This window comes from Choloepus didactylus, chromosome 1 (assembly GCF_015220235.1).
Source record: "Choloepus didactylus isolate mChoDid1 chromosome 1, mChoDid1.pri, whole genome shotgun sequence".
In the NCBI taxonomy this organism is placed as follows: Eukaryota; Metazoa; Chordata; class Mammalia; order Pilosa; family Megalonychidae; genus Choloepus; species Choloepus didactylus.
The window spans coordinates 108831890-108859236 of NC_051307.1; the positions used below are offsets into that span (position 1 = coordinate 108831890).

Sequence of the window (27347 nt, forward strand, 5' to 3'; positions counted from 1 at the left end):
TGACTCTGAGAATGGTTTATTCTGACTCTGAGAATCTCACAAAAATCTAAGTAATGTTCATCTTCACTAGCTATTAGGGAAATGTAAATCAAAACCACAATGAGATACCATCACACACCAATAAGAATGGCTGCCATTAAACAAAGAGAAAACAATAAATGCTAGAGAGGATGTAGAAAAATTGGAAATCTTATTCATTGCTGGTGGGACTGTATAATGGTACAGCCACTCCGGAAGATAGTATGGAGGTTTCTCAGAAAATTAGATATTGAATTACCCTACTATAAGTTAGGAAAATTATATAGATATAGCAATTCTACTTCTCAGTATATACGCAGAAGATTTGAAAGCAATGACATGAACAGACATTTGTACACTGATGGTCATAGCAGCACTGTTCATAATTGCCAAGAGACAGAAATAGTGTCCTTCAACAGACGAGTGGATAAACAAAATATGGTATATACATACGATGGAATACTATGCAGCAGTAAGAAGGAACAAGGTCCTGAAACATATGGCAACATGAATGAACCTTGAAGGTATAATGCTGAGTGAAATAAATCAGACACAAAATGAGAGATACTATATGTTACCATTTCTATAAACTCTCTAAACAATGTAAAATCAATGTCTTATGAAGACTATTGGGGACTTAGTGATAGACTATAGCTAGACTGTCAAAGCAAAAGTTTATGAAGTCTAAATAAATTACCTAATTCCCTTAGGGCTTTATTAAGAATTATACAGTAAAGGTTAAGCCTGTGTTTTTCTCTCCATCTCCAAACCTAGCAAATGTGAGAAGTATATCCAAATAATGGCAAACAGAGACAGATGATTCCAATTCTATCCCCATCCTCTTTAAAATGAAAACAGACTTCTAGTTACTGGCAGCAGATGGACCTTCTCAGGTGCCACCAGTTTCCAAATACCACCCCACTGAAATGAGGAATACTCCATTCACAGTTTGGGTTGACAGCTTTCTCCCAACACAGCCTTAATAGCCATACCTCGCCAATGTGATGTGTTGCTGACCTCAAGCTCTGAACAGGGGAACCCCAAAACAAGTGTCACCCCCTAAGACTATGATTCTTTAAATCCACTTCTAATTATGTGTGTTTTAAATCCATTATTGGTAAATGCTGTCATTATACCACTGAACAGTTATGAAAATGCTTCCTGAAATAGATACGAGCAGTCTCCCAGATGAATGAGATAAAGACACCAAGAGACCCAAGAACCAAATGATTTAATGACGGACTAACTAGCATTGTTGGTAGCTCGCAGGATGGCTCCTTGAGGGATCAGCAGCAGTTTTCCTTTTCCTGAAGGGTTCTTGCTGTTCGTGGTAAGGTAAAGTTTAGTGCCAGGAGGCAAATTTGCTAAATTGGCCAAATTAGTGGCTGGTAGCTGCAATGTTGCCATCACTAAAATGGTAAAGGAAAAAAAAAAATGGAAGAAAAACAGTAAGATAAACTGGAACTGAGGACAAAGCTGTCTTTAAAATTAAAACACAGAGAAATAAAATATTTATTAAATGCTGGATTCATAATGCTTTAACTTAAGGCTGATATTCTTAAATATCTTAATAATTAAAAATAATTTATAGGCTAGAATAACCTGCAACAAAGTAATTTATATCCATATATAAAGAGGTGACCATTTGTCCTGATTTGCCCAAAATAATTCCTGTTTACACCTATGTCCCAATGTGATTAACAGTGACTTGTTTTATTCTCAAAAGCTTCTGTTTTAGATAATCAATAAAATGACAACTCATTACAGATAAATATATATTTTTTCCTGTTTGCTTAAAGCCTGTTTAGTCAATTTCTAGTAGTAGATTCATCCACTGATTTGAAACAATACTTCTAGCCTCCCTAACTTGCTAAGCCAGGAAATTCTAGTCAACAACTGGCACGTACACAAGAAAAGTATAATTAATCTTTTTAAAGTCTTACCTCAAAGAGCTTTCACCTTCAGTTACTCCCTCAGAATTTACTTCTCTATGCACATAGCTGTAAAACCTCTAAATATTAGCCTTAAAAGAGACTTATACATCAAATTTCTGCAGTTTCTTTAAGTTACAACCTCCCTGAAATGAAGTGCAGTGAACCATGTGAGTCAGCCACAGGGAAAGGACTCTGACCTACAGGAACAATCATTCTCCTCACCACCATTTCACTGTGTAAAGCCTTGGGAAGCAGAAACCCAGGAAGCTGCCCCCAAATATCCTAGGAACTACAACACTAAAACTGAGGGCCACTCTTCTCCATTATTACCAGAACTAATCCCATCATACCTTACATCAGTTTTTCTCAGCCACCTCTCTGGTCATCCACTTTTACCTGGAGTCCCATCTCCACACTGCCTACATTTCCTGATATGAACTCATCTACCCACTCCCTTCTTCCTGCAAAACTTTCTCCATGTCCCCCTGGAATTCCTGATCTGATCAATATACTCCTCTCTAGTCTCAATCTCCTTGAACACATCTATTATTGTCGTAATTAAACCTAGCGGTCCTCTGAAGACACTCCTTCCCAGCAGCCTCCTTAGGTGGGGGCTGTTTTTTGTATCTTACATGCATATACCTCAATATCAAAGGGCAAAGGACTAGGAGAGATGCCTTTCGTTCTCCAGTTTGGCTTTCAGACCATTACTGTCCCTTGGTCACAGAAAAAAAAACAAAAACAAAGAAACCCTGGCTCCTTTGTGCTCATACCAAGGGATAACACCTTATCTCTCTCCTTTTGGTTATCATTTACTGAACTCCCAGTCACTTCCCCTCAATTGCTTAAGACTGACTCCTGACTCAAAGTCTTGCTCTGTATGCTAAAAACTGTCATTCTCAGTGACAACAATGTAGATGACTTATTTTATTCTCTGGTTTCTCGGCTGCTTGATTCAAAGATCATTTCCTCTAATCCATCTCAAGCATTCATGGTTAATGTCACAACAACTTTTGTTATCACCAGCAATTGCTCCACCTCTAAAATCTTTATTTTGGACAACCATCACCTTCTATTCTTCCATATCACGTGCTCAAAGTACTTCCTACTACAAAAATTATTTAACTTCAGTGAAGACTTTCAAAAAGAAGTTAACATCCTACATCTTAGGTATTGTTTTCATGCCCTCACAGAAACAGTACATCAAGCCTAAAACACATTCAAGGTGTTCAAACTTCTTGTTAGTAGAGAAAGCTTTAGTCAGGTACCTCAAAATGCTGCTGGCAAATGGCCACAACAAGATTTTAAATATGAAGTATAACTCCAAAAGGTATGGGGATGAGTGTGAATTATTCTTTAGACCTGAAAGGAGTTATCAAGAAGTGCCCACTATTCTTATCACTCTTACCAAAATAAACGAACAAACCTATAATAAACTTAAAGCAACCATCTGCTCTATTTATAGATCCCTATGTAAAATGTTACATGAAAAGGAATGACATAAACTTTCTTATAAACTCCTTATAACATCAACCTGTTGGGATTTCCCTGATAGAATCAAATACCAAATAAAATTAGTAGCAAAGGAAACTGTGGACAGGCTCTTACTGAAAGGGCCCTCAATTCTTATCAGTTACCTGAACCCTGGGATCCACTCTTCTGAGGACCAGCAGTGGTGACCTGAGCCTTGGTTAAGGCCTGCACTGGCTGAGCAACAATGGTTCCTCCACCTCCACTCACAATTGCTTTGGCAACTCCTTGGGTCACAACTTGCTTTGGACCAACTGCTTTGGTGACAGAAGAGCTGGCCTTGGCTACAAGGATTTGGCCACCACTGATTGCCACAGCCTGTTTCACTGTTGAAGGTAAAGCAGACCCAACTGGCACTCCAACAACCTGTTCAAAAGAAAAGAGAGTCCAGCAATGTCTCTTCTCATAGTCCCTTCGAGAATTCTTAGAACAGAAAGTCTCACTAGCAAAGAACAGAGCAAAGGCCTAGATATAATACATGGAATCTAATTCAGTCATCTAGGAATTATACCTATTACAGATATAAAACAATAGTAACAGTTTTTACATTCTGGATATCGTTATACTAAAAGGTCAAAGATTTTTGTCTTAACCCCAGAGCTACTTTTTATAACTTATTTTGATTATTAACCATTACGTGTTTTTAATAAAAAATTTGGAAAATACAGAAATATAAAGGAAAATTTTATTCATCTAGAAATAACTCAATATTTTCTACATTTACTCCCAATTATTTTTAATGTCCATTTTGAAATACAGAATTGGGATCACACTGTACATATAGTTTTATATTGTTTTCTATTTAATATATTACAAACACTTTATTATTTTTTTCAGAAATATTTTTAGATGACCAATAATAAATAGAATAAATATACCATAATCTATGCAACCATTTCAAATACTGTTAAATATTTAGGTAATTTTAAATTTAACATCATTACGAAAAACTGTGCAATAAATATTCTCATACCCCTTCTATGTTACCTCCTTCTGAAATGATTTCCTTCCACATCTACAACTCCTCTAACAATCCACATGACTTATTGTATAATGTAACCATTTAACGCCTCTTCCAATAAGAAATGTTATCTTTTTCTATATCTCTTTCTAAGCTTTCTTTTCCTTGAAGGTAGACATTTGGTTAAAAAAGTTAAGTGTAAGCAAGAAAAATATTTAATTGGATTAACAGCAATGACAACAACAATGATCTCCCAGTACTCAAATTATGAGAGTTAGAAATATTTGGTTCTGAAAATACTGTCAAGTAAACTCTTTTAAGTAAGGAAATACCATGAAACTCTTTTAAATCAAAGTAAATGTGGGATGTTAAATTAGAAGAAACAATTTAATTAATGGCAAATTGGGCCATTGTTTCCCACTTCTTAGCTCTTTCTTAAAAAGAACTTTTCACCAGAAATTGGATGAAAACATTTTTATAAGATTACAAGAAATAAAAAGTACCTGCTTTCTGAAGGCAGAAAGAGATAAAGTAGAAAGTACTTTTCACCCATCAGAATGGCAAAAATAATCTTATAAGGTTAATAACACTAAGAGTTGTCCAGAGGATATGGGGAAATAGGAACTTCTGTTCATTCCAGTAGGAAGTTAATTTTGTATAGCCACTCCAGAGAATCACTGGCATATCTACGACGACTGAAAAGTCACACACCCATGTTGCAGCAATTCTATTTTTTGGAATATATCCTACAGAAAAATCTTAGACATATGCTCAAGAAAACATACATAAGAATGTCCAAGGTAGCATTATTTGTTATTTCGTGGTATAGATATATAATGGATTATCACACATAGATAAAATGAATGAATTATAACTATATATAGCAGCACAGACTTTGAAAGCATAATATTGAGTGAAAAGGAAGCTGCAGAAAAGTATGAGTTTAAAAATCTTTCATGTAAATCTTCAAAACACACATTACATGCTATTTATGATTATATATTTATGCAACAGAAGTATGGACTAGAAAGAGACATATACTTATGACAGTAAAGCTTCTGGGAAGAACAAAATGAGAATTCACTGGTCATGTTTTATTTGGAGAAAAAAAGATCTGAAGTAAATATTAACATTCGTTAATTCACAGTGAAGAGTATATGTTAGTAACAGCCACCTCATACAACTGTGAAGTATAAATGAGATAAGGTTTATAAAATGCCTAGCCAACATGATGTACAGAATAAATGCTAGCTTCTGCTGCTAACCATGATACTGGTTATTTTTAACTGAAGACTGATAATAAGGTATGGGGCACTACATGGAGACTAGGAAAAACGAGCCAAAGGATGAACATTTGTCTCTGTATTCAGCATTTGGCCAGGAAACACGGCCTTGATCATAAACCATAAGGAAATTAACTGTGAGTGAAATTCTAGAACACTTGTGATTTTCTTTATAATATTCCAGAAAGAGAACTAAGATTAACAAAATGCTGATATTGTTCAAACTGGATAATGGGTACATGAGATTCATTATATTATTCTATTTTGATGCAAATTCAAGAATTAATTTAAAAAAGGCAGGAAAGTAGGGAAGAAAGAAAGAAGAAAAGAATGGAAGAAAACAAATTAACCTAGAATGGAGATGAGAAATTCACCCAGCTATTCTGACTTGGTTAAAATACCCCTTTATGGGTGTTGGACTTCCCCACCTTAATGGTTGCCCATGTGCTCACATACATTGGGGACTGGTGGTTTGATGGGCTGAGCTCCTTATCACAGGACTTGCCCTTGGGAAGACTGTTACTGCAAAGGAGAGGCTAGACCTGCTTATAATTTTGCCTAAGTGTCTCCTCCTGAATGCCTCTGTTGTTCTGATGTGGCCCTCTCTCTCTAGCGAAGCCAACTTGGCAGGTGAAATCACTGCCCTCCCCGCTATGTGGGATCTGACACCCAAGGGTGTAAATCCCCCTGGCAATGTGGAATATGACTCCCGGGGAGGAACCTGGACCTGGCATCGTGGGATGGAGAACATCTTCTTGACCAAAAGGGGGATGTGAAAGGAAATGAAATAAGTTTCAGTGGCTGAGAGTTTCCAAAAGGACCTGAGAGGTCAGTCTGGTGGGCATTCTTACGCATAATATAGATAACCCTTTTTAGGTTCTAATGAATTGGAGTAGAGAGCAGTAAATACCTGAAACTATCAAACTACAACCCAGAACCCTTGAATCTTGAAGATGATTGTATAACAACATAGCTTACGAGGGGTGACAATGTGATTGGGAAAGCCATGTGGATCATACTCCCCTTTGTCCAGTGTATGGATGGATGAGTAGAAAAACGGGGGCAAAAAAAAAAAAGCACCCAGTGTTCTTTTTAACTTTAATTGTTATTCTTATTATTTTTGTGTGTGTGGTAATGAAAATGTTCAAAAATTTTGGTGATCAGTGCACAACTATATAATGGTACTGTGAACGATGGATTGTACGCTTTGTATGACTGCATGGTATGTGAATATATCTCAATAAAATTGAATTAAAAAAATAAAATACCCCTTTATGATTATCAAAATCTCTTTAACTTATAACTGTATAGTCACCAAAAAATCTTTGACTCTACCATTTGCTCCTCTAAGTGCTCCCACATATGAAGAGAACATCCTTTGCAAATGACTAGGTCCAATTTCTCCTACCCAACTGGAATCCCATTATAAAATTTTAAATTGCATTATAGAACTGATTTACTCTAGAGACTGGTAAAACTAAGTTTCTCAGCCTGCAAGGCTCAAGCCTTGACTTGGAAATTGTGGCCCAACTAGGGCTCAAGAGCCTCTGCTTAAGAAGCCACCCTAGTGGCGGTGTGATGTATTTATGTTTAAAAGTTATTTGATTTCAAGAGGACAAATCCTGTTTGGGTGCTGTGGTAATATGAAATGCATCCCTGATTTCTTAACCAGTTTTTTATATTTTGGACCAGAGGATCCATCCCCACCTCAAACCCTGCCTCCGACTACCACCCGGCAAAAGAACTGAGGTACTGACTATGAAACAGGAGGATATATGGTATTATCCAACCAAACCAACATATATGGCAATCAAAGGCTGTATTTCTAAAAAGTGCTTTAAAGAGCCTGGTTATTTCTAAGAAGTATTTTGTTTACACTCATCTATGAAAAGTGACTATTTCCCTTGGCAACATTTGGTTAATTTATCTATTTAAAAGAAATTGGCAGGGAAAGGGATTTTAAAAATTAAACTGTGGTAATATAACAATGAAACTTAGGAAATCAAGTCAATTTTCTAGATTGACCACAACGATTTTGTCACCTATAATACTAACTGTAACCAAGAACTAACTGTGCCTACTAACCTCCTTATGTAAGAGAAAATACTTAACTGTAACTTGGATGCCTTCTCTTATAATTGCAGAGGAACAGCCTTATAATAATCTTGTGTCACTGTGCTTATCCATTATCTTGCCTTTTGTAATTTAGTAGTTTTATGATCCTGCTAAGAACCCCTCATGTTTACTAATGAAGAAACCTGAGTCATCCCACCCCAGTTCTTGTTTCTCTTCCAGATAAAGCCGGTTTCAGCCAGAATTGGCCGGCTAGACTTGTGCAGTGGCACAAAACCTTAACCTATAGTTACCCTTGCCTGATTATAATAGTAAAAATCACACCCACTGATGAGGTTAAACCCCATTTTTAAATGTGATATACATAAGTAGCATGATTTAGAATTGCCCATGCTCCACTTAAGTCTGCCCCTTAACCCACATCACCTCACCTTATCCTCAACCACTCCCCTATACCCACCCCAAAACTGCACAAACGCCTCAAACCTCTTCAGCTAGGAGATACTGATCTGAGGCTTGTCTCAGGTCTCCTTGCTGGTTGATGACACAATAAACCCCTTCTCTTCTTGAAATCCTGGTATCACAGCATTGACTTCGGTGCACATCGGGCAAATGACCCCACTTTGGGTGACAATATAACTTTGTCAAAACCAACCAACACTTTTTACCATCCCTCAAAGGGCTTGTTTTCATATACTTTTCAGGGTTATTGGCTTGCAGAAATGCAGGATGAGGCCAAATTATTTAAGGTCTTGAGTTAAATGAAAAGCATAAACTTTATTGTGTAGGCCAAGTGGAGTGCTTCTGTGGTCACAAAGCCGGGCAAGGTTATTCCTCTAGAGATAACAAAATATAAAAATCCTTATTAATCAATAACTTTTCTGTGCATTTATTTAAAAAAATGTTTCTTAATATAGAAAAAATTGAGTGTGAGGCAGAAACTGCTAGTTGAACCCCAATATCCATTCTTTCCCTCCCTCTCATATTAATAGAGCCACTGTTTTTAGCTAGGGACATGGCTACATAGAAAAAGACTCTATTTCTCAGTCCCTTTGCAGCTAGGTGTGACCATCTGAAGAATTTCTGGCTAAAAAGATGTGAAAAGTAATGAGTACAATTTTTGGGTTCAGTCTCCTTGGCTTTCCCTTTTCTCCCTTCCTGCTGGCCGGAAATGTGAACTTGGTAACGTGATAAAGTGGTTACTTTGGCCCACAAGCTGAAAACTAAATGCTGAGAATGGCAGAGCAACATGATAGGAGTGTAGACTCTTGATGATTGTGGAAGCACAACACCGAAACTGCCTATCTGATCTTTTATGTGTGTGAGAAACAAACTTCTAAGTCTCTGGGTTTTGGATTTCTCTGTTATGGTAGTTGTAAAGACATCCTAACTAAAACAAAAGCCCCCCAAATATATCTTAATTATCTATTGCATAAGCTATATTATACATAATCTATTTTCATATTCCTAAACTAGTAAAAACAAAAAAGCGAAGCCCTGTAAAAGACATCAATACATACAAATTGGACCTATTTCAACTTCTTTCCCCAAATCCCATGTATCCGACTTGCTTTTCTCTTCTTGTGCCAGCCTTTATCCTCACACCTAACTGCTTCAGAATTTCCAGAATATGACACACACAACCTCTCCAAGAGCCTGCTGAAACATGGTATCACAAGCCTGCCACAGGACGGCAGTCGGTATTAGCAGAGCTTATCCATTATATGCATACCATTCACAAGGTCAACCTTCCCCCTCCCAACAGCCTCTTTCTAAAAGTCTGAGAGTGAGGAAGTATGACATTGTGTTGGGGAAAACCTATGCAGAGCTGTGTATGGACACTACAAAAAAGGGGGTAAGGGCACTATAACCCAAATTAGCTTTCCTTTTTTCAGTAACTCAGTACATTTTGACCTACAACCTGAACTTACCTAACAACTCTTTTCCTCCTCACCTCCTATTCTACAACACTTCTCTTTGTATTGCTATATTTCATTCTAGCTTTAAAATGCAGACCACCTTTGTTCTGCATTTGTTATAAATAGTTTGTGCTGATTCATGCATCAATCAATTCAGTGTTTCTATTTCTGCCCTCCCTGTGCCTGTAAATATACCATTGTAAATTAAAATTAACCTTAGCAACCTTAAGGTGAAGATTCTGCATATATTCCCTTCCAGAACCTCAGAAGTACAGCCACTTACAATTAAGTGATCAACGAATATCTATGATGATAATTATTACCATGTAATCATGCACAAATGCAAAACACCCACTTTCAGTCACATTAATATTACTACCACTTACTGAGTACTTGTTCTGTGTTAGGTCCTTTATATACAATTTTACAAACTGGTAAGAGATAAGGTATTAGTCTTTTTTTTTACTGGGTAAAAGTACAAGATTCAGAGAGATTAAGTAAATTGCCCAGGACACACAAGAAATGAGTGGCTGAGAGCTGAGATTTGTTAACAAGCTTGTGCTGTTTTACTATACCACCCGAATCCACTTATTCCTCAGCTCTTTTTCATGTCAAACACTGCACCTCTCTCCCTACTTTAATGAAAAAGATATGCTGTTGTTTCCACTGTGCCGAAGTTGTATGGAGGGAAAACAGTATCATTTTCATTCCTTCTGTTTTCTGGCAAAGTTTCTAGAAATGTACTTCAGCAATAACCAGGGACAGTGTGTACTTGCAGACAGCTGCTTATCTCAGAGTCTGAAGCATGTAAAAATTACCTAGATAAACAGTGATAGTAAGTTCTCCTACTTCACTGCTTCTCTGCAGTTCTTTTACACTCTTCTGTTGCTCTTCTTTTCAGGAGCCCTTAAACCTTATTCAGGGCATTCTACAACAAGCCTACCTACTTGCTTTTAGACCCTACTATCATTTGGTAGGTGGCAATGTAATAAGAAAGCCACTAGTTTCTCAGTATTGCTGGGTGAGTGGCAAAATAGAGAGGCAAAAAGTAGAGGATAACTTATCCCAGATCTTCTAAGTACAAGCAGCCATACTAGATTCATTCAAAACCTAAATCAGTAATACCATGTATCTCCAGGTGAAGAAAAATGGATTTTCAGGAATATATAAGACCCTATGGGTAGGAAGTCCAGGCGACTAACTGATTCACTGAAGTAATTTTTTTGACAAAGCTGCTACCCCTAAGGCCAAAACAACTGGGGGAACATTAAGAAGCAGTTGGAGTTGCCTGTCTTAGTGATCCTGGTTATGTAAACCCAAAGTCAAATTTGATGCTATGCCTCCATGTTCCCAAACTTGCCTAATCATATAAATCAGGGGAGCTTGTTAAAAATCCAGATTCCCAGGGCCACACAAGATTCTGATTCAGTAAATTTGGGATGGGGGATTAGGTTGGAACATTGGCTAATGGACTCTTACAGATTTTAAAAAACACTTTTAACACTGTAACTTTTCATCTTGAGCCTTATCTAACTATCCACACTATCCAAAATATCTAAAACCTTTTTTTTTTCTATTTTATAGCATACCACTTAAACAATTCATTCTACCTAGAAAGTCTTGCTCTCAAGTTGAAAAATAGCATCCTACATAATATTCTTAAGTAGCTTTTGAGTATATCTGCCAAAAAATTGAGATAATTTAACTCTGGATGTTCTCAAAGCACGTTTAGGATAAAGACAATTGCTCATAATTTTAATTAGCTCAGGAATGGGGAATTTTGGAACCAGGATACCTGGGTTCAAATCTTGTCATTTACTAGCTATATGTTCTTGAGGGAGTTACTTAAGCTCTCAGAGCCACAGTTTCCTCATTTGTAAACAGGGATTAAAATGCCAAGCTTGAAGAGATTTCAAATAGAGTCAAGAGGTCATTCTGGAGGTTATTCTCACACATTACATAGATATTCCTTTTTAGCTTCTAGTGTGTTAGACTAGCTAGAAGGACACAACTGAATCTGTTGAACTGTAATCCAGGAGACTTGATTCTTGATGATGACTGTATAACCACATAGCTTTTATCGTGGAACCGTGTGACTGTGAAAACCTTGTGACTGACATTCCCTTTATCCAGTATATGGACAGATGAGTAATAAAATAAAGACAAAAAACATATAAGTAATAGGGGGGAATAAAGGGTATGGGATGTTTTGGGTGTTCTTTTTTATTTTGGAATAATGAAAATGTTCTAAAATTGACTGTGGCCATGAATGCATAACTATATGATGACACTGTTGAGCCACTGATTGTATACTTTGAATGGATGATATGGTGTATGGATATATCTCAATAAAACCGCATTAAAAAACGCCCAGCTTGCAGAGTTGTTCTGAAAATTAGAGATAATGTATAAGAGCACGGCATATATAAGACACTATTTCATAGGCCAGACGCAAAAAGAGAGATATTGTACGTTACCACTCTCTGTGAAAAATGTAAAATAATTATTTTATTTTTTAGAATGTAGGGGACCAAGAGATAGACAGCAACTAGTGAAGGGGGAATGATAATCTAGTAAGAACAGATAAGCTATTGAGCGTAATCTCAATGTTATGGGAATGCTCAGGAATGATTATGGTTTGCAAATTTTCTTAGGTATTGCAGGAACATGTTGGAAGCAATGCAGTCATTTTACGTTGTTTTTCTTATTCCTTTGTTTTGTTGGGGTTTGTTAACTTTCTTGGGGTATGGTTGGGACATGCTGGAAGCAATAGTTATTTTAGGCTATTTGTTTTTCTTATTCCTTTGTTTTGTTTGAATTGTTTTTTTCTTTTGTTAAGTTTTTTGATAAAGTAAAAACTATTGCATTAAAAAAATTAGCTTAAATGTAGTTATTTTAGATTATTTGTTTTTTCTTATGCCTTTGTTTGGTTATGGTTTATTAATTTTCTTGGGGTATGGTAGGAACATGTTGGAAGCAAAGTAGTTATTTTAGGCTATTTGTTTTTCTTAATCCTTTGCTTTGTTTTGTTTGAAATGTGTTTTTTTATTGTTTGTTTTTTTAATTTTTTAATAGTTAAAAATTTTTTTACAAAAAGATACTATTTCTTAATGATGCAGGAAAACATGGATACATGTGCTATTTTATAGTTTTCCTCCAATACGTTAATTTCCTTGCACCCCACAAATTATAAAGAAAATAAACTCTCTAAAGAGTCAAGAATCATTAAACATATCATATAGAATGGATTTCAGAAGTATACACAAAATTACAGCATTCTATCAGGAACAAATAAGTGAAAACAGTATATCTCAGTCCTGTCAGTTACCCATTTTAGGTTTGTATCAAGTGGAAAGCTGCCCGTGAAGTCAACCACCTTGCCTGCCAAACGACATAGTATCCCCTTGCCTCTTGGATTATTCCTGGACCCTCTATAATACATGTCGTGCTCTTGTCAATGATTACTGTAGGAGAAGAGTTTAACTTGGACTGACTTGCTTTTCCAACTAAGTTTTCATCTACAGGTCTTTCCAGGATCAGCTTCCCTATCACACTAAATCTTTTTAGCACTCGTCAATTATTTAGGCAAACAACGTTCATTTACATGTCAACTTTCCCATCCCTACCCAACACAAACCTTGGAGGGCTGAATCTTTGGTGAATGGGCAGTCCCTTCTCCAGCAGATATGACCTGTTTTTGAGGGGACACTGCTATCATGTGACCCCCTTTCACAGTCACATACTGGGGGAGTGGTGGCTGGCTGGCAGCTCCTGATGTGGGCACGTGGGGGGCTTCACCAGGTTCCTGTTTGATGATCACCTTACAACAAATATGATAATGACACTGAACAAACATCCCATGAGAAAAGCTACTAATATCTGAATCAATTCTGTCTGCAGGGATTCATAAATTAACAAAGATTGGTCAATAAATAATGATTCCACCAGATGGGTAAAAATATTGCTTAAATATAATCCATAAGTTTTTAAAGGTATGAAAAGTAGGATCTGGATTTGATCTGTAAATCTCTCAATTAAACCTAGTCACTTGTTTTAGATATTAGTAGCAAAGGGCAGCAGAGAGAAGCACAGACACAAATTGTGCTCTCTGTGAATTCCCCATCTTGCTGAACTCCAAGGGCTGGCTAAGAATACCATAATAAATGAAAGTATGTCTCAGAAGTAGAGTCTGGCCTTAGGATTGAGGCATACTAAAAAAGCTACATGTTGTAGGGGTAGTATGGATCAATTCCAACATGCCACCAAAAATGATTGTGTAATAGGACCATACAAACTTGTGAAATAATCCCCCAATAAATACTCACCTTTGTGAAAGCTCCAAGTCCTCCAGTTATAGGTTTGGGGCTTTGAACCTTAGGGTGACTACCAATTGGGCAAAGTGGTGGCATAGATGCAAACAAAGAATCCTCCTGCTGTGTATGCAAAAAAACATATTGTACAATGAGGGTAAAATGGGTGAGTCCATATATTTCAGTCACTTATATTTACTACACATCTGTGACATTCTCTAGCAATAGAAACAACCAAGACAACCAAACAAAAAAGCAAAAACTCTTTGGGGTCTTTCAAGTCTCTATATCTGCATTTTAATATTGTTTTACAAACCAAGTGTAAAGAAAGACTGCAACTTAACAAGAAACTACTTAATGGTGCCTGCCATACACTAGAAAGATGTATCACCTCACCTCTAATATTTGATTACTTTTTTAGTTTGCATATCTACTCTCCTGTCAGATGCGCAAGCTAGTGAAGGAGAGGGACTATATTTTATTCCTTTTATATCCCTAGAGGCTAGGCATGAAATAAATGAATGACTCAAACAGGCAGTTCAATATTTCAGTACATACTCTTTTTTTAATAGGACTCACAGCTTAATTTGCAAACTTTACTCTGAATCAATACTCATTAAGGATTAAAAAAAAACAAAATAGAACAAACAAACAATTAGCAGATGCAAAAACAACAAAAGGTCAACATTCAAAACTATTGCAGTAGGATGGAGAACATCTTCTTGACCAAAAAGGGGATGTGAAAGGAAATGAAATAAGTTTCAGTGGCTAAGAGATGCCAAAAGGAGCCGAGAGGGCACTCTGCTGGGCACTCTTACACACAATATAAATAATCCTTTTTAGGTTCTAATGAATTGGAATAGCTAGCAGAAAATACCTGAAACGATCAAACGACAACCCAGAACCCTTGAATCTTGACGACGATTATATAAAAATGTAGCTTATGAGGGGTGACAATGTGATTGGGAGAGCCATGTGGATCATACTCCCCTTTGTTCAGTGTATGAATGGATGAGTAGAAAAATGGGGCCAAAAAAAAAAAAAAAAAAAAAAGCACCCAGTGTTCTTATCTTTTTCACTCTAATTTTTATTCTTATTACTTTTGTGTGTGTGGTAGTGAAAATGTTCAAAAATTAATTTTGGTGATGGACACACAACTATATGGTGGTACTGTGAACAACTGATTGTACGCTTTGTATGACTGCATGGTATGTGAATATATCTCAATAAAACTGAATTATTAAAAAAACTACTGTAGAATATCTAATTTTCAGATAAAAAATATGAGTGTCAGAGACAGTGTACCATAAATAAATATTAGGGGCAAGGAACAAAATTATGAACACTGCTTGATTATGTAATGAAAAGATCATCAACAAACATCAAAAAATAAAAGATCATCAACATTAAAAAAAAAGCCTTCAAGGGAATTATTACAATTCAAACATTCACATACATACTGTTCACAGACTCCTTCAGAATTTAGAAAAAAACTTACTTTGAACCAGGAAACCATTTAATAGCATTACAATAAGTGCCAAAATATAAGAAATGCTGTGATAGGCACTAATCATGCAAGAGATATGAACTTTGCATTCCCCAGGGTTCTCAGACAGGAATTTATATGCCCAAGCCTTTACACTTAAGGCAGCTGGAACCAAGCTGAATAACCAAACAGTAGGGAAATGCTTTGCCAGACAGTGAGCTGGTATCTAGCACTCTGAACTGAACAAAAGAAATCAAATTTGGAGCTGCAAATTTCAAAGGTTTCACTAGAGCTGTTTATTCTGAAGACGGAAAACAACTTAGTAGAGACCTAAGAAATGCTTTGAAAAATTACAAGACCAACGTGTGGAAAAGGAAATGCAATTCATTCCTTGTTGGTTTAAATTTAGTAAAAAGGAGTGTTACCAGATGCATATTTTTCTAAGCAAAAATTTGTAACAAAGGTGTTCAAAAAAATATAATGGGCCACCTCCTCATCACAGTAAGTTTTCAAAAAGGTGCTGGGTAGTGGTATATGCATACAATGGAATACTGAGCAACTATGAGAAGGAATGAAGCTGTGAGACACTCAACGAGGTGAATGGATCCTGCAGACAGCATTTTGAGTGAAGTAAGCCAGAAACAAAGGCAAACACTATAAGCCTCACCAATATGGACTAACTACTATGTGTAAACTCAGAATCAAATCTTAGAGTACAGCCTAACAGGGAAACAATTATTGTAATGGTCCCCTAGATTGTAAGCTCTTACAGCAGTCAAATCTATTCCTGAATTGTAATGGCTGTCTCCAAACTCTGAGATGCTGATCCCTTTGTGTATAACCTGACTGGTCTCTGGAACACTGGGTATCTAAGTGACACCTGAAAGTCAGAGCTAGAGCTTGGCAGATATGAATGTCAATATTAATGCAATACTTAGCAGCTGTTAACATAAATAAAAGAGCCGAAAAAGAGCCCAGACTTCAATTAGAGATATGAATGAAGCAGACCTGGTTAAGACTATGGCCAATAGGGCCAAAGGGCAAAGGCTGAAACTGACTGTGTGTTAAAATTTCAACTTCCATGTGAGACCAAGGGAAGAGAGGTTTATTTGGTGCAGGATCTATATTTTCTAAACATAACTTCTACAGTCAGTTTATTCAAACACAATTACATGGAACTTTGAATAGGAAGTGAGATACGGTAGGTTTGCATAGGTTAGAGTGAAATAGCAACACATCCCAAAGTAATTTGGGCAGAAAATAAAAATATATATACAGGGACCCCCTGAGGAGCTGGGGGAAAATGCAGAGTGTTGCCCTTCCTCACCTGGATTGTTGCTGATGTTCTCCCAGATATGGAGGACTGACGGCTTGGTATGCCAAGCCCTCTATCTTGGGGCCTGCCCTTATGAAGCTTGTTACTGCAAAGGAGAGGCTAAAACTGCTTATAGTTTTGCCTAAGGGTCTCCCCTTGAGTGCCTCTTTGTTGCTCAGGTGTGGCCCTCTCTCTCTAGCTAAGACACCTCACAAGATGAACTCACTGCCCTCCCCTCTATGTGGGACCTGACTCCCAGGGATGTAAATCTCCCTGGCAACGCAGGATATGACTCCCAGGGATGAGTCTGAACCTGGCATCACGGGATTGAGAACATCTTCTTGACCAAAAGGGGGATGCGAGAAGAAATGAAGTGAAGCTTCGGTGGCTGAGAGATTTCAAATGCAGTTGAGAGGTCACTCTGGTGGACATTCTTACACACTATATAGATAACCCTCTTTAGGTTTTAGTGCATTGGAATAGCTAGAAGTAAATACCTGAAACTATCAAACTCCAACCCAGCATCCTTGACTCTTGAAGACAAGTGTGTAACAATGTAGCTTACAAGGGGTGACAGTGTGATTGTGAAAACCTTCATCTAGTATATGGGGATGGATGAGTAGGAAAATGGGGACAAAAACTAAATGAAAAATAGGATGGGATGGGGGGATGATTTTGGTGTTCTTTTTTACTTTTATTTCTTATTCTTATTCTGATTATTTCTGGTGTAAGGAAAATGTTCAAAAATAGACTGGGGTGATGAGTGCATAACTATATGATGGTACTGTGAACAGGTGATTGTACACCATAGATGACTGAATATATCTCAATAAAACTGAATTTTTTAAAAAAGGGTGCTGAGTAACCATTTGATAGAAATGCTGAGAAGCATTTTCTACAGTAGGAAAAGATCAAAGACAGGGGAGGAGTCTGAAGTAGTGATCTTCAAGATATTTATTAGCCTGAAATTTTCCCTTATGAAATTTGCATTATCAACTAAAAGATTCTTGCTGAGCTAGAATATATTGTCTTTAGAAACCAGCCAAGTGCAATAATGCAATAAGAGTGTTACCTTGACAGTAGATGTTACAAAACTACTTCCATGAATTTTAGGAATAGGGGAACCTGTTCCTTGGGAGACCTGAGCAGTGGAGAGCTTGCTTGTAGGACTTCCTGATAAGCAAAGCAGATTTTAAAACAAAGTATAAACAAAGTGGAAATTACAAAGTAGAATTTAAAAGCATTTTTACTACTCTCTCCTCTTTTCCACTATTGCTGTATCTTTAACGGTAGAAAACTCATAAATCTTAAACTATTAAGGAAAAAATACTTAAGGATTCATCCCTACAAAGTTCACCACTTCACGTATGCTAAACCAGAAAAGGGATAGGAAGCTAGTAAGGATGGACATGTACAATAGGTAAAAAAGTTATATATACTCTGTTCCTTATATAATAAGAGATACTGTAACATAATGTTATTAGTAGTTTAACAAATGTGCCAGAATAAATGCATTCAAGTAAATCCTAGCTCCTGTGAAGTAGTTTCACTGGAAGTTTACACTTAATCCAAAATGTTGTCAACACTAAATATGTTATGATTTTGTCTTCTATACAACCACCTTTAGAGTCTGATACAAATAAGTCACATTATCTTATAGTCAACAAAGTATTGACCAAAAATGGTATTTGATCACCCACTCCGTTCACCAAACTTGCTTCCAAAGACTTTTGGCTGGTTCCTAAAACTAAACATCCTCAACAAACACCTGTATTTGACATCTTTTGCATATATTCAAAAGGCTATAAGGAAAGCTCTGAAAGAAATATTTTTAAAGGAGTTCCACAATTACAATCATTGTTTAAGTCCATAGTTTTTCCAAAAAACTATTTGGAAATGCCCAATACCCATCCATTTGTGTTTAATCCAAAATTAAAGAAAAAAATCTAATTATCTATTTTATTACCTATAAAAAATATTATCTATCCCTCTTATTTTATTTCTCTTTTTACTATTTCTCTTATTACAAGTGAATGCTACAAGAAAGTTTACACTTAGGAGCACATGTTTAAATACAGATTAATCAAAGGGAATAAATTAAAATAATTATTATAATTAAATTAAATAATTTTAGTGTAAGCGCTTCAAAAAATTGAAAAGCACTATATAGTTGTGTGAGAATGTGATGACAAACATGGTAAATCCAAAGACTAATTATTCTTCCTATTACAGTTGCTTTTATAACTGCAGGTTTCAATTTCCCTTCCACAAGCAAAATTTATCTTACAGAAGAGTAAAAATCACTGTGCTATTTGGGGAAAAACATACATAGCTCAACAAAATTTTTGTACTAAAAGATTAATTTAGAAAAGTTAATAACCATATTACTTGTAGGCCCAAAAAGATTAAACTTTCCAAATGAAAATAATACTTAAAAAAAAAAAAAAAAAGAAAAAAGAAAACTAATTATGGTGTACTTTTTTTTATTTATCCATTCATCTGCTGAAGGACATTTGGGTTGTTTCCATCTCTTGGCAATTGTGAATAATGCTGCTATGAACACTGGCGTGCAGATATCTGTTCGTGTCACTGCTTTCCGAGCTTCCGGGTATATACCGAGAAGTGCAATCGCTGGGTCGAATGGTAACTCTATATCTAGTTTTCTAAGGAACTGCCAGACTGACTTCCAGAGTGGCTGAACCATTATACAGTCCCACCAACAGTGAATAAGAGTTCCAATTTCTCCACATCCCCTCCAGCATTTGTAGTTTCCTGTTTGTTTAATGGCAGCCATTCTAACCGGTGTTAGATGGTATCTCATTGTGGTCTTAATTTGCATCTCTCTAATAGCTAGTGAAGCTGAACATTTTTTCATGTGTTTCTTGGCCATTTGTATTTCCTCTTCAGAGAACTGTCTTTTCATATCTTTTGCCCATTTTATAATTGGGCCGACTGTACTATTGTCATTGAGTTGTAGGATTTCTTTATATATGCAAGATATCAGTCTTTTGTCAGATACATGGTTTCCAAAAATTTTTTCCCATTGAGTTGGCTGCCTCTTTACCTTTTTGAGAAATTCCTTTGAGGTGCAGAAACTTCTAAGCTTGAGGAGTTCCCATTTATCTATTTTCTCTTTTGTTGCTTGTGCTTTGGGTGTAAAGTTGGTTTACTTTTAATCTTTAGAAATTAAAAAGAAGACTTAAGGAAATTCCTAAATAAATATGCTTTACAAACAAATCTTCCCTCAGAGAAACAGTACTGAAGTTACTTTTATATACTCTCTCCTCTTATTTATGGATGAAGATTTTATTCTCCCATTACATGTCTGCTAAGTCATATTAGGATTTCATCTTTAATAAAAGACCAAACCTTTTGGAGTGTGAAAATATTGATCAAATACATACCTGTACTGGGAGCGGTGGCTCCAAGAACTTGCCCAGGTTTGTCCACAATAACGTAAGGATTATTAATAACAGAGCTGGCAGTGCCTTGCTTCACATGGACTGGAGTAGAAGTTGGGGTTCGAGGCAATGGTGATGGACTTGGAGTTGATATTGGGGAACCTTTATTAGTTAAAAAGAGAAGAGAGACAAAACATATAGATTCAATCCATATATAAGTTGTTGACGACAAAAGAAGGGAGGGGCTGCTCAGGACAAAGGTGACAAATCAGGAAAAGAGTGGGATTATCTGCTTCAGAAACTAAGCAGCTGTGACAGTGCAGTGGAGGCCAGGGATTAGCGTGTTTCACTTCACAGTCTCACCCATGGACCAGCAGCATCATCAGGAAGCTTGTTGGAAACAGATTTTGAGATCCTACCCCAGACCTACTGATTACAACCCTGCATTTTAAACAGATTGCCTGGTGATTCTTAGGCACATTAAAGTTCAAAAAGCACTGGAGTGTGGACAGTGGATTGTATATCATGGATGATTGCATGGTGTGTGAATGTATTTCAATAAAACTGAATTTAATTAAAAAAAAAAAAAAAAAAAAAAAGCACTGGAGGTGCTACATTTGCTACATCCTGAGATATATGTGTCTTAATTTGCAATTCATTCCTAATAAGAAAATGTGAAAATCTGTCAATACTATATCACAGCCCCTTCCAGAGAGATTCATGATCCCATAGAATACCCTCAATGTTACCAATGTATCATTAAACATCCTCAACTGTCTTTTATTGATCAAATCTGTCATCCAATCATTTCTCTAAACTTGAAACCAATTTATATGTTCACCCTATTCCACATCTGCAGTAGAAAATCTGAAAATGTTTTTAACTCATAGGTAAAATTTAAAATTATTTTACCAATCCAAATTTAACTTTTTTGAGCTTTACAGGAGACATTTTGACTTCCTAGACGTGAATCCATGTTTATCGCTTCATGACTTTCAAAGACTTGGATCATATTTTGTTTAGTAGTCTGTATTTAGTGCTTTGTTTTTTCAACTTCATTTATGTATTGTATAGAAGTCCTCCCATTGCCTGGTTATTTTAAATTGCCCGTCTTTCATGTCTTTTCTGAGGTGATGCAGCCAAAACCATAAAGTGTCTTCCTTTAACAAAAATGTGAAATTGTCATGATAAAAAGGACTATCCAATCTTAGGGAAAATGAAGGCTGAGAACTGCCAACTACAACAAGACCAAATAATTCTCTAGCATGGTCGGAAATCAAATGAAAGATATTTCAATTCCAAATCAATTTCTACCCTCAAAGTTTAACTCCAAATCAATCTGGTTTCCAAATTTAGCCACCAAACTCAATCCCTACCTTATTTTCAAACACCTATCCTGCCAAATGATTTACCTGTGCTGTTGATTCTAGGAGGCAAAAATATGTGAACACTTTTTTTCTTTCCTTCCCCTAATCAAAAATTTTCATATAAATGAGTCATCAATAGTGATTAGCTCTCTTTTGTTAATAAACGAACAAAAACCCTGCCTAGAAGAACTAAAAAAAAAAAAAAAAAAAAAAAAAGCCATAGTCCTTTATTTGGCCATTCCAACAATTTTTGCATCCAGTCAACTTCACACATAACTTCCACATATCTTCCTACATACCTGAGACAATCTTGCAGCTCATAGTGATGGGCTGGAAGGATTTTCCAGGTGACTCGGGATTAGGAACCTGACTTTGTGGCACAATTTTGCAGCTTGATGCTATTGGTTGGAAAGCTGAATTGCCATGAGAACAAAAGGTAACTTTCTGGGATGCTGTCATTTTGGTGGGTGTTTGTTCCAATGAAGAAGGTAAAGAATAAAATGCAGTGTGTCTCTCAGCTTCAGTGTTAGTTCCTAAATGAAACCAAACAGGCAAAGTATAAGTGATTGTTCAACTGTGAAATAAGATTCCTGCCATTTTTGGAAAAAGAACAAAACAATAAAAACCCCTTTTCATTTCAATACTCATTTAAACCATTTACTGGTAGTAAAAGAAACATAATTGATAGTATTTATTATCCCTTTATAAACTGGGGGTGGGGAGAGAGTAAATATGCCTAAAATCGTATTCAATTAAAATGTTTCTTTCAAAAAATTAGAAGACATTAAGTATAAACAATATGTAAGATAAAAGGTACACAAATTTGTTATGGTCTCCCATTTTTTACATGTAAATTGAAAAACTTTGAAGAAAAACTCAAAAGAAAAAAAGCATTCACTTAATAATGATCTTCTATCTCATTAAAAGTCCATGAAAAAGATATAATTGAAATATGAAGAGGAATAAAGTTGAGATTGTATCAAATAACTATATATTAACATCACATTAAAATACAGGCTGAGATAAAACTATCATCATTTTTAGAACCAATTTTACCTTATATGTATTATTATGTATATAAATATGCTTAAATACTTATATATATATTTATATACTTATTAAATGAAAAATGCCATGATCAAAATACATTTGCTGATAAATCTTATACTGTATTTTAAATAAGATTAGTTAATCATTATTCAAGTTTCTTGTTCACAGAATCATGAGCTGAATCAGAAAGTCATCCTATAACATATTAGAAGAAATCATTATAACCACCAAAGAATAAAAATCTAATGCTTTTTAGTGATTTCTGCATCCTATAAAATGTCGATAGAACATGAAAAAAAATTTTCTGAATAGAGTAGGGTTTTGGCTGTTTCTATAACAGGACTATATAGTAGAGGCAGCAAGCCTATTTATGAAAAAGTTAATTTCCATACAGTCTAAGTTCCTGAAGGCAACAGTTCAGTATCATATGATATAAATGAGAGAAAGGAAGGCCATGGAATGAATCCATACAAGGAAAACTGCTGTATTACCTTTCTCTACAGAAGTATCAGGTACTGTCTCAAGTGAATGCTTTATCGGTGAGGAAGCTTTCACTGGAGCTGGAATGGTCAAAGGCAATGATGGAGGCGCATCAGAGACATCTGACTCAGAGGACTGAGGATAAATGTAGTCTTCCCCAAGAGAATGCCGATGGAGCTCAACATCCACTACCTACCAAATGGATAACAATTGGGGCCATGAGTCCATCATCAGTGTCACAGAGAGCCCAAATCCTGTCCCAGAACACGGTACTCTAAAAGATGTGACAAATGATTTCTATTCACACTTCAAAGGTGATTTCAATCAAGAGCTAAAGAATAAATCGTAAAATGCAATCCAGTCTGGCCTAACAGATAGATACTTCAGTAAAATCATTCACAAAATTGAGACCTTAAAATTTCCTGTTTCTGTTCCTTAAACTTTCCCCTAAATCTTTATATGGCTGCCTCCTTCTCACCATTAGGTCTCAATCAAATGTCTCCTTCTCAGAGAGGACTTCCCTAACCACACTAACAAAAGCAACTGCTTTGTCCCCCAGTTTCTTCATAGTACTTATTTGTACGTGAAATTATCTTCCATGTTCACTGTCTACCTTCTCCTCACTCTCAACACTAGCGAGAATATAGCTCTTTGAGGGTAGGAATCTATCTGGTTCATCTCTTTATTCCCAACACCTGGACCAGTACCTCACTTATAGTAGGTGCTCAATAGATATCTTCTGATATAATATAGCACATCACTATGGACAAGGTAAGATTTATCTAGCCAACTATAACAGCTATTGCTGATATAAAATCATGAATACAAAAAAAAAAGGAGGGGTAGGGATCAACTTTTTAAAAATCTAGCATTTGTTCATTGTTTCCTAATTAAAAATGAAGATCAACATTCATTCTACTTGTTCCCAAATAATACTGTATGAAAAAAACGTACCGTCTCTGCTCCAAGAGTCTGCAGGCCAGTGTAAGTTCTATCCAGCTATTGAAAAATAAAAAAGTGTTAAATTCCATTGTGTCTACTTGTAAATCTCAGGATACAATTATAACTAAAATGTCTTTCACCATAAGTCTTCATATGATAGGATCTACTTTTATCCTAATATAAACTATCAATTCATCACTTCAATAAAAACCCTTCAAGTTTTCTGTGAAAAAAACCCAAAACAATAAAATTCATTAACACAACCTCAAAACATATAATTATTAAACCTTTAATATAAACTATATACTTCTAAAAAACCATTCTAATAACAATTTAAAACTGGAGGGAGTTTTACACAGAAAAGATGGTTACTGCAGCATTATCTATAATAATTACAAACTGAAATCAATATAAGTGTCCCACAATAGAGGAATGGTTACATTAAACCCTGAACCATCAATTTGTTAAAGTATCACCCGGACACTTAGATGATGTTTACAGACTATGTAAAAATACTTAAAAGACAGGTTATAAAAGTACACATGCAGTGTGATGACATAATTGTCTACTTAGGATATATGTAACTAAGCATTTTTGAAAAAAAAATGAATAAAAATATAGGCAATAGAGGCAATGGTAAATACTTTAAATATATTAACATCACTGATGATTTATTTTAAGAAGAGAAAGGTGTACATACTGAGGTAATATGTTAATAACATAAAGAAAAGAGTTTAAAATTATATACAAAGAGGCTAAGTTATTATTCCTTATTTTAAATTAATTTATACCCTACCATTTAAAAAAAAAGGATTTGTAACAGCTGATTATCGATACAAGTATTGTAAAGTAAGATCAAAAGGAAAAAAACAGTCATTAAATTGGGCAGAAAGAAAAGTAATTGCAGAGGGGAAAAAAAGATGAAGCCAAGGGTAGGTTGGTAAATTGAAGGGTCCACAGGCTTGCAAGAGGTAGATTTCCAGTCTGCCTGAGTTTTTTGGTAGCCAGCACTAAGAGGACAACATGAAATTTAGTGTTCATAAGATAAAAAGCAAAACAGGGTGGATTAGTGTTCCATGGAAGAGACGTGGAACATTAAAGACTCAAACATTAACCAATAGCATGATTATTAAAAAGGGCAATTTTAGGCTACATCCATTTTTGTATCTAGAAGATAGAAATAATACTCTCTCTATAATCTGCCCTGGCCTATGTTTCATTCTTTTAAGAGGGACATTGATAGAACTGTTATCAAAATGGCAAGAGAAACTGGAAAGTCTGGTATATAAGAATGTTAAAGGAACAGATTTTGCCCAGAGAAAAAATGATCTAAGAAAAGACATAAAGCTATTATCAAACATTTTTAGGGTTCTTTTAAAACAAAGTCTTGTTCTATGTTATTCCACAATAAAAACTGGGAGAAATGGGATGAAGGTTAAAAAATAAAAAAATAAAAAAAGGCAGTTTTAGGTAAATTTATCAGAGAACCTTCTAAAAGTTTATTTACTAAATGGGTAAATGGGTTGACTTGGGAAGTTCTGGGTTCTATGGTGGTAGCCAAGGAGAGGTTAAATGATTACAGGGATGCAAAAAAAGGAATTTCAGGCATTCTGGGAAGTTTAAATTTTACATAAATCTAATATTTGGAATATTTAATAATTAATGTAATAGTTACTGTAACAAATATAGATCACTTATGCACTACAGAATTTCAGAGTTCAGGGAGAGCACTGTGGCTAAACAGCAACGAAAAGTTACCTTAAGAATAGGAACTCCAAAAATGTAAAGAATGCAAATAGGAGTTCAAGAAGGGGAAGAACATGAAAAAAGATGCAAGGGAAGAAAGCCCAAGGCATTTTCAGGACATGAATGGACTGATCCGCCTGGATGTTCATGCAGGAGATTAGTGTGAGATAATTTAGGTAGAGTGTCTTTAGTCAAATGTAAAGAATCCTGAATAATGGGCCAGGGAGTCTGAACCTGAACAAAAGGAATTCAGTCAAGGTTTCTGAGATAGTAATAGTACAAATAAAGGTTCTACTGCTAATCTGAGGAAGGTAAGCAGAATGGTCTGAGAGGAGGAGAGGTAGTTAAGAAGCCAATCAAGAGACAGAGTAGAATAGCCTAGTAACAGTGAAAAGGGTGGAATGTAAGAGAGATTACAAAGAAAGAATCATGGTCTGCAATTGAACGAATATTTAGAACAAAGACGATGTCTCAGAGATACACACAGAAATGACAGGGAAAATGATACTGCAGGACAAATAAAGACTACATGGTGTATAAGGTCTCAAGGACAATACATAATAAACAGTATATAGCAAAATTAAATTCTCCAGAAAACTGATAAATATTTTAAATATTGTCATTGTAAAAATCTTCCACTAGGAACTCTTAAGTAATATGCACAACACAACATGTGTGAAAACTATGTAAACAATTCCCTTTATTTTAAAGGTTAGGCCTGGGCCTAATACAGCATCAAGGTCATGTGCAGTGCTTAAAATAAGATTAAAGGAAGGCAAAACTATTTTAGATTTTCTTCTAGTGAGTGGGACAGTGTCTTGTCCCTCTGAACAAAGTGACTAAATGCTCTTCAATCTCAGGTCATAAAACAATCTAGTCTTACAGTAATCTCTAGAAAATAATTTAAACATCAAGTCAAGCCATACTGTCTATCACAACAGAGGCAAAATTTCAGCATGCCTTAAGGTTGAAAAAGGTGCATTAGTAGAACAAAGGAGAAAGAAAAAAGAATTCTACAGATGCACTCAGCTTTATTTAGTTCAACTTGGGGAACCATTAGCGGGAACAATATGGTAAACCAAAAATGTAGTAAGAATGCTTTAGCAGGTGTGCAATGCTAGGATAACATCATATACAGAGAAAAAAATGCACATGGAACTGCTATAATGAGGGCTTGAGGGAACATTAAACAAACAGTATGTCTTCCAACTATAAAAGTTAAATACGTTAATTATATTAAACTGGAACATATTTTTTAAAACATAAAGGAAATTGCACATAATCTCATTGCTTCAATTACTCCAACATTTTGATATATTTCCATTGTGATTTTTCCTACTTTTAAAAATTACAGTTGACCTCATACGGTTTTATAGTCTGTTTTTTCTCACTGACTATAATAGCAGCATTTTCCCATGTATAGCATATCTTTCATAAAACATAATTTATAATGGCTACATAATAAACCACATGGATGTATCAGGGAAGGATTTCTTACAATACAAATCAAAAGTATAGAATCTTGTATAGTA

The 27347-nt window shown here is 35.6% G+C and overlaps 1 protein-coding gene across 8 annotated transcripts in view; it reads right to left on the reverse strand.

The window, feature by feature from the left end:
• Nucleotides 1-27347, reverse strand: part of YEATS2 (YEATS domain containing 2) — a 194662-nt gene that overhangs the window by 57500 nt on the left and 109815 nt on the right. For 7 of the 8 annotated variants that reach the window (XR_005217407.1, XM_037839564.1, XM_037839548.1 and 4 more), the window contains exons 9-17: nt 24082-24126; nt 23139-23319; nt 21897-22130; nt 20234-20392; nt 17902-18002; nt 14044-14151; nt 13356-13538; nt 3590-3848; nt 1266-1427 (exon numbers count right to left, since the gene is read on the reverse strand). Coding sequence is in view for 7 of the 8 variants with exons in the window: in XM_037839564.1 (XP_037695492.1) it covers nt 1266-1427; nt 3590-3848; nt 13356-13538; nt 14044-14151; nt 17902-18002; nt 20234-20392; nt 21897-22130; nt 23139-23319; nt 24082-24126 (1432 nt within the window). In the remaining variant the exon portion in view is untranslated. The remainder of the gene's footprint in view (nt 1-1265; nt 1428-3589; nt 3849-13355; nt 13539-14043; nt 14152-17901; nt 18003-20233; nt 20393-21896; nt 22131-23138; nt 23320-24081; nt 24127-27347) is intronic. The other variant, XM_037839566.1, reaches the window with a different exon arrangement.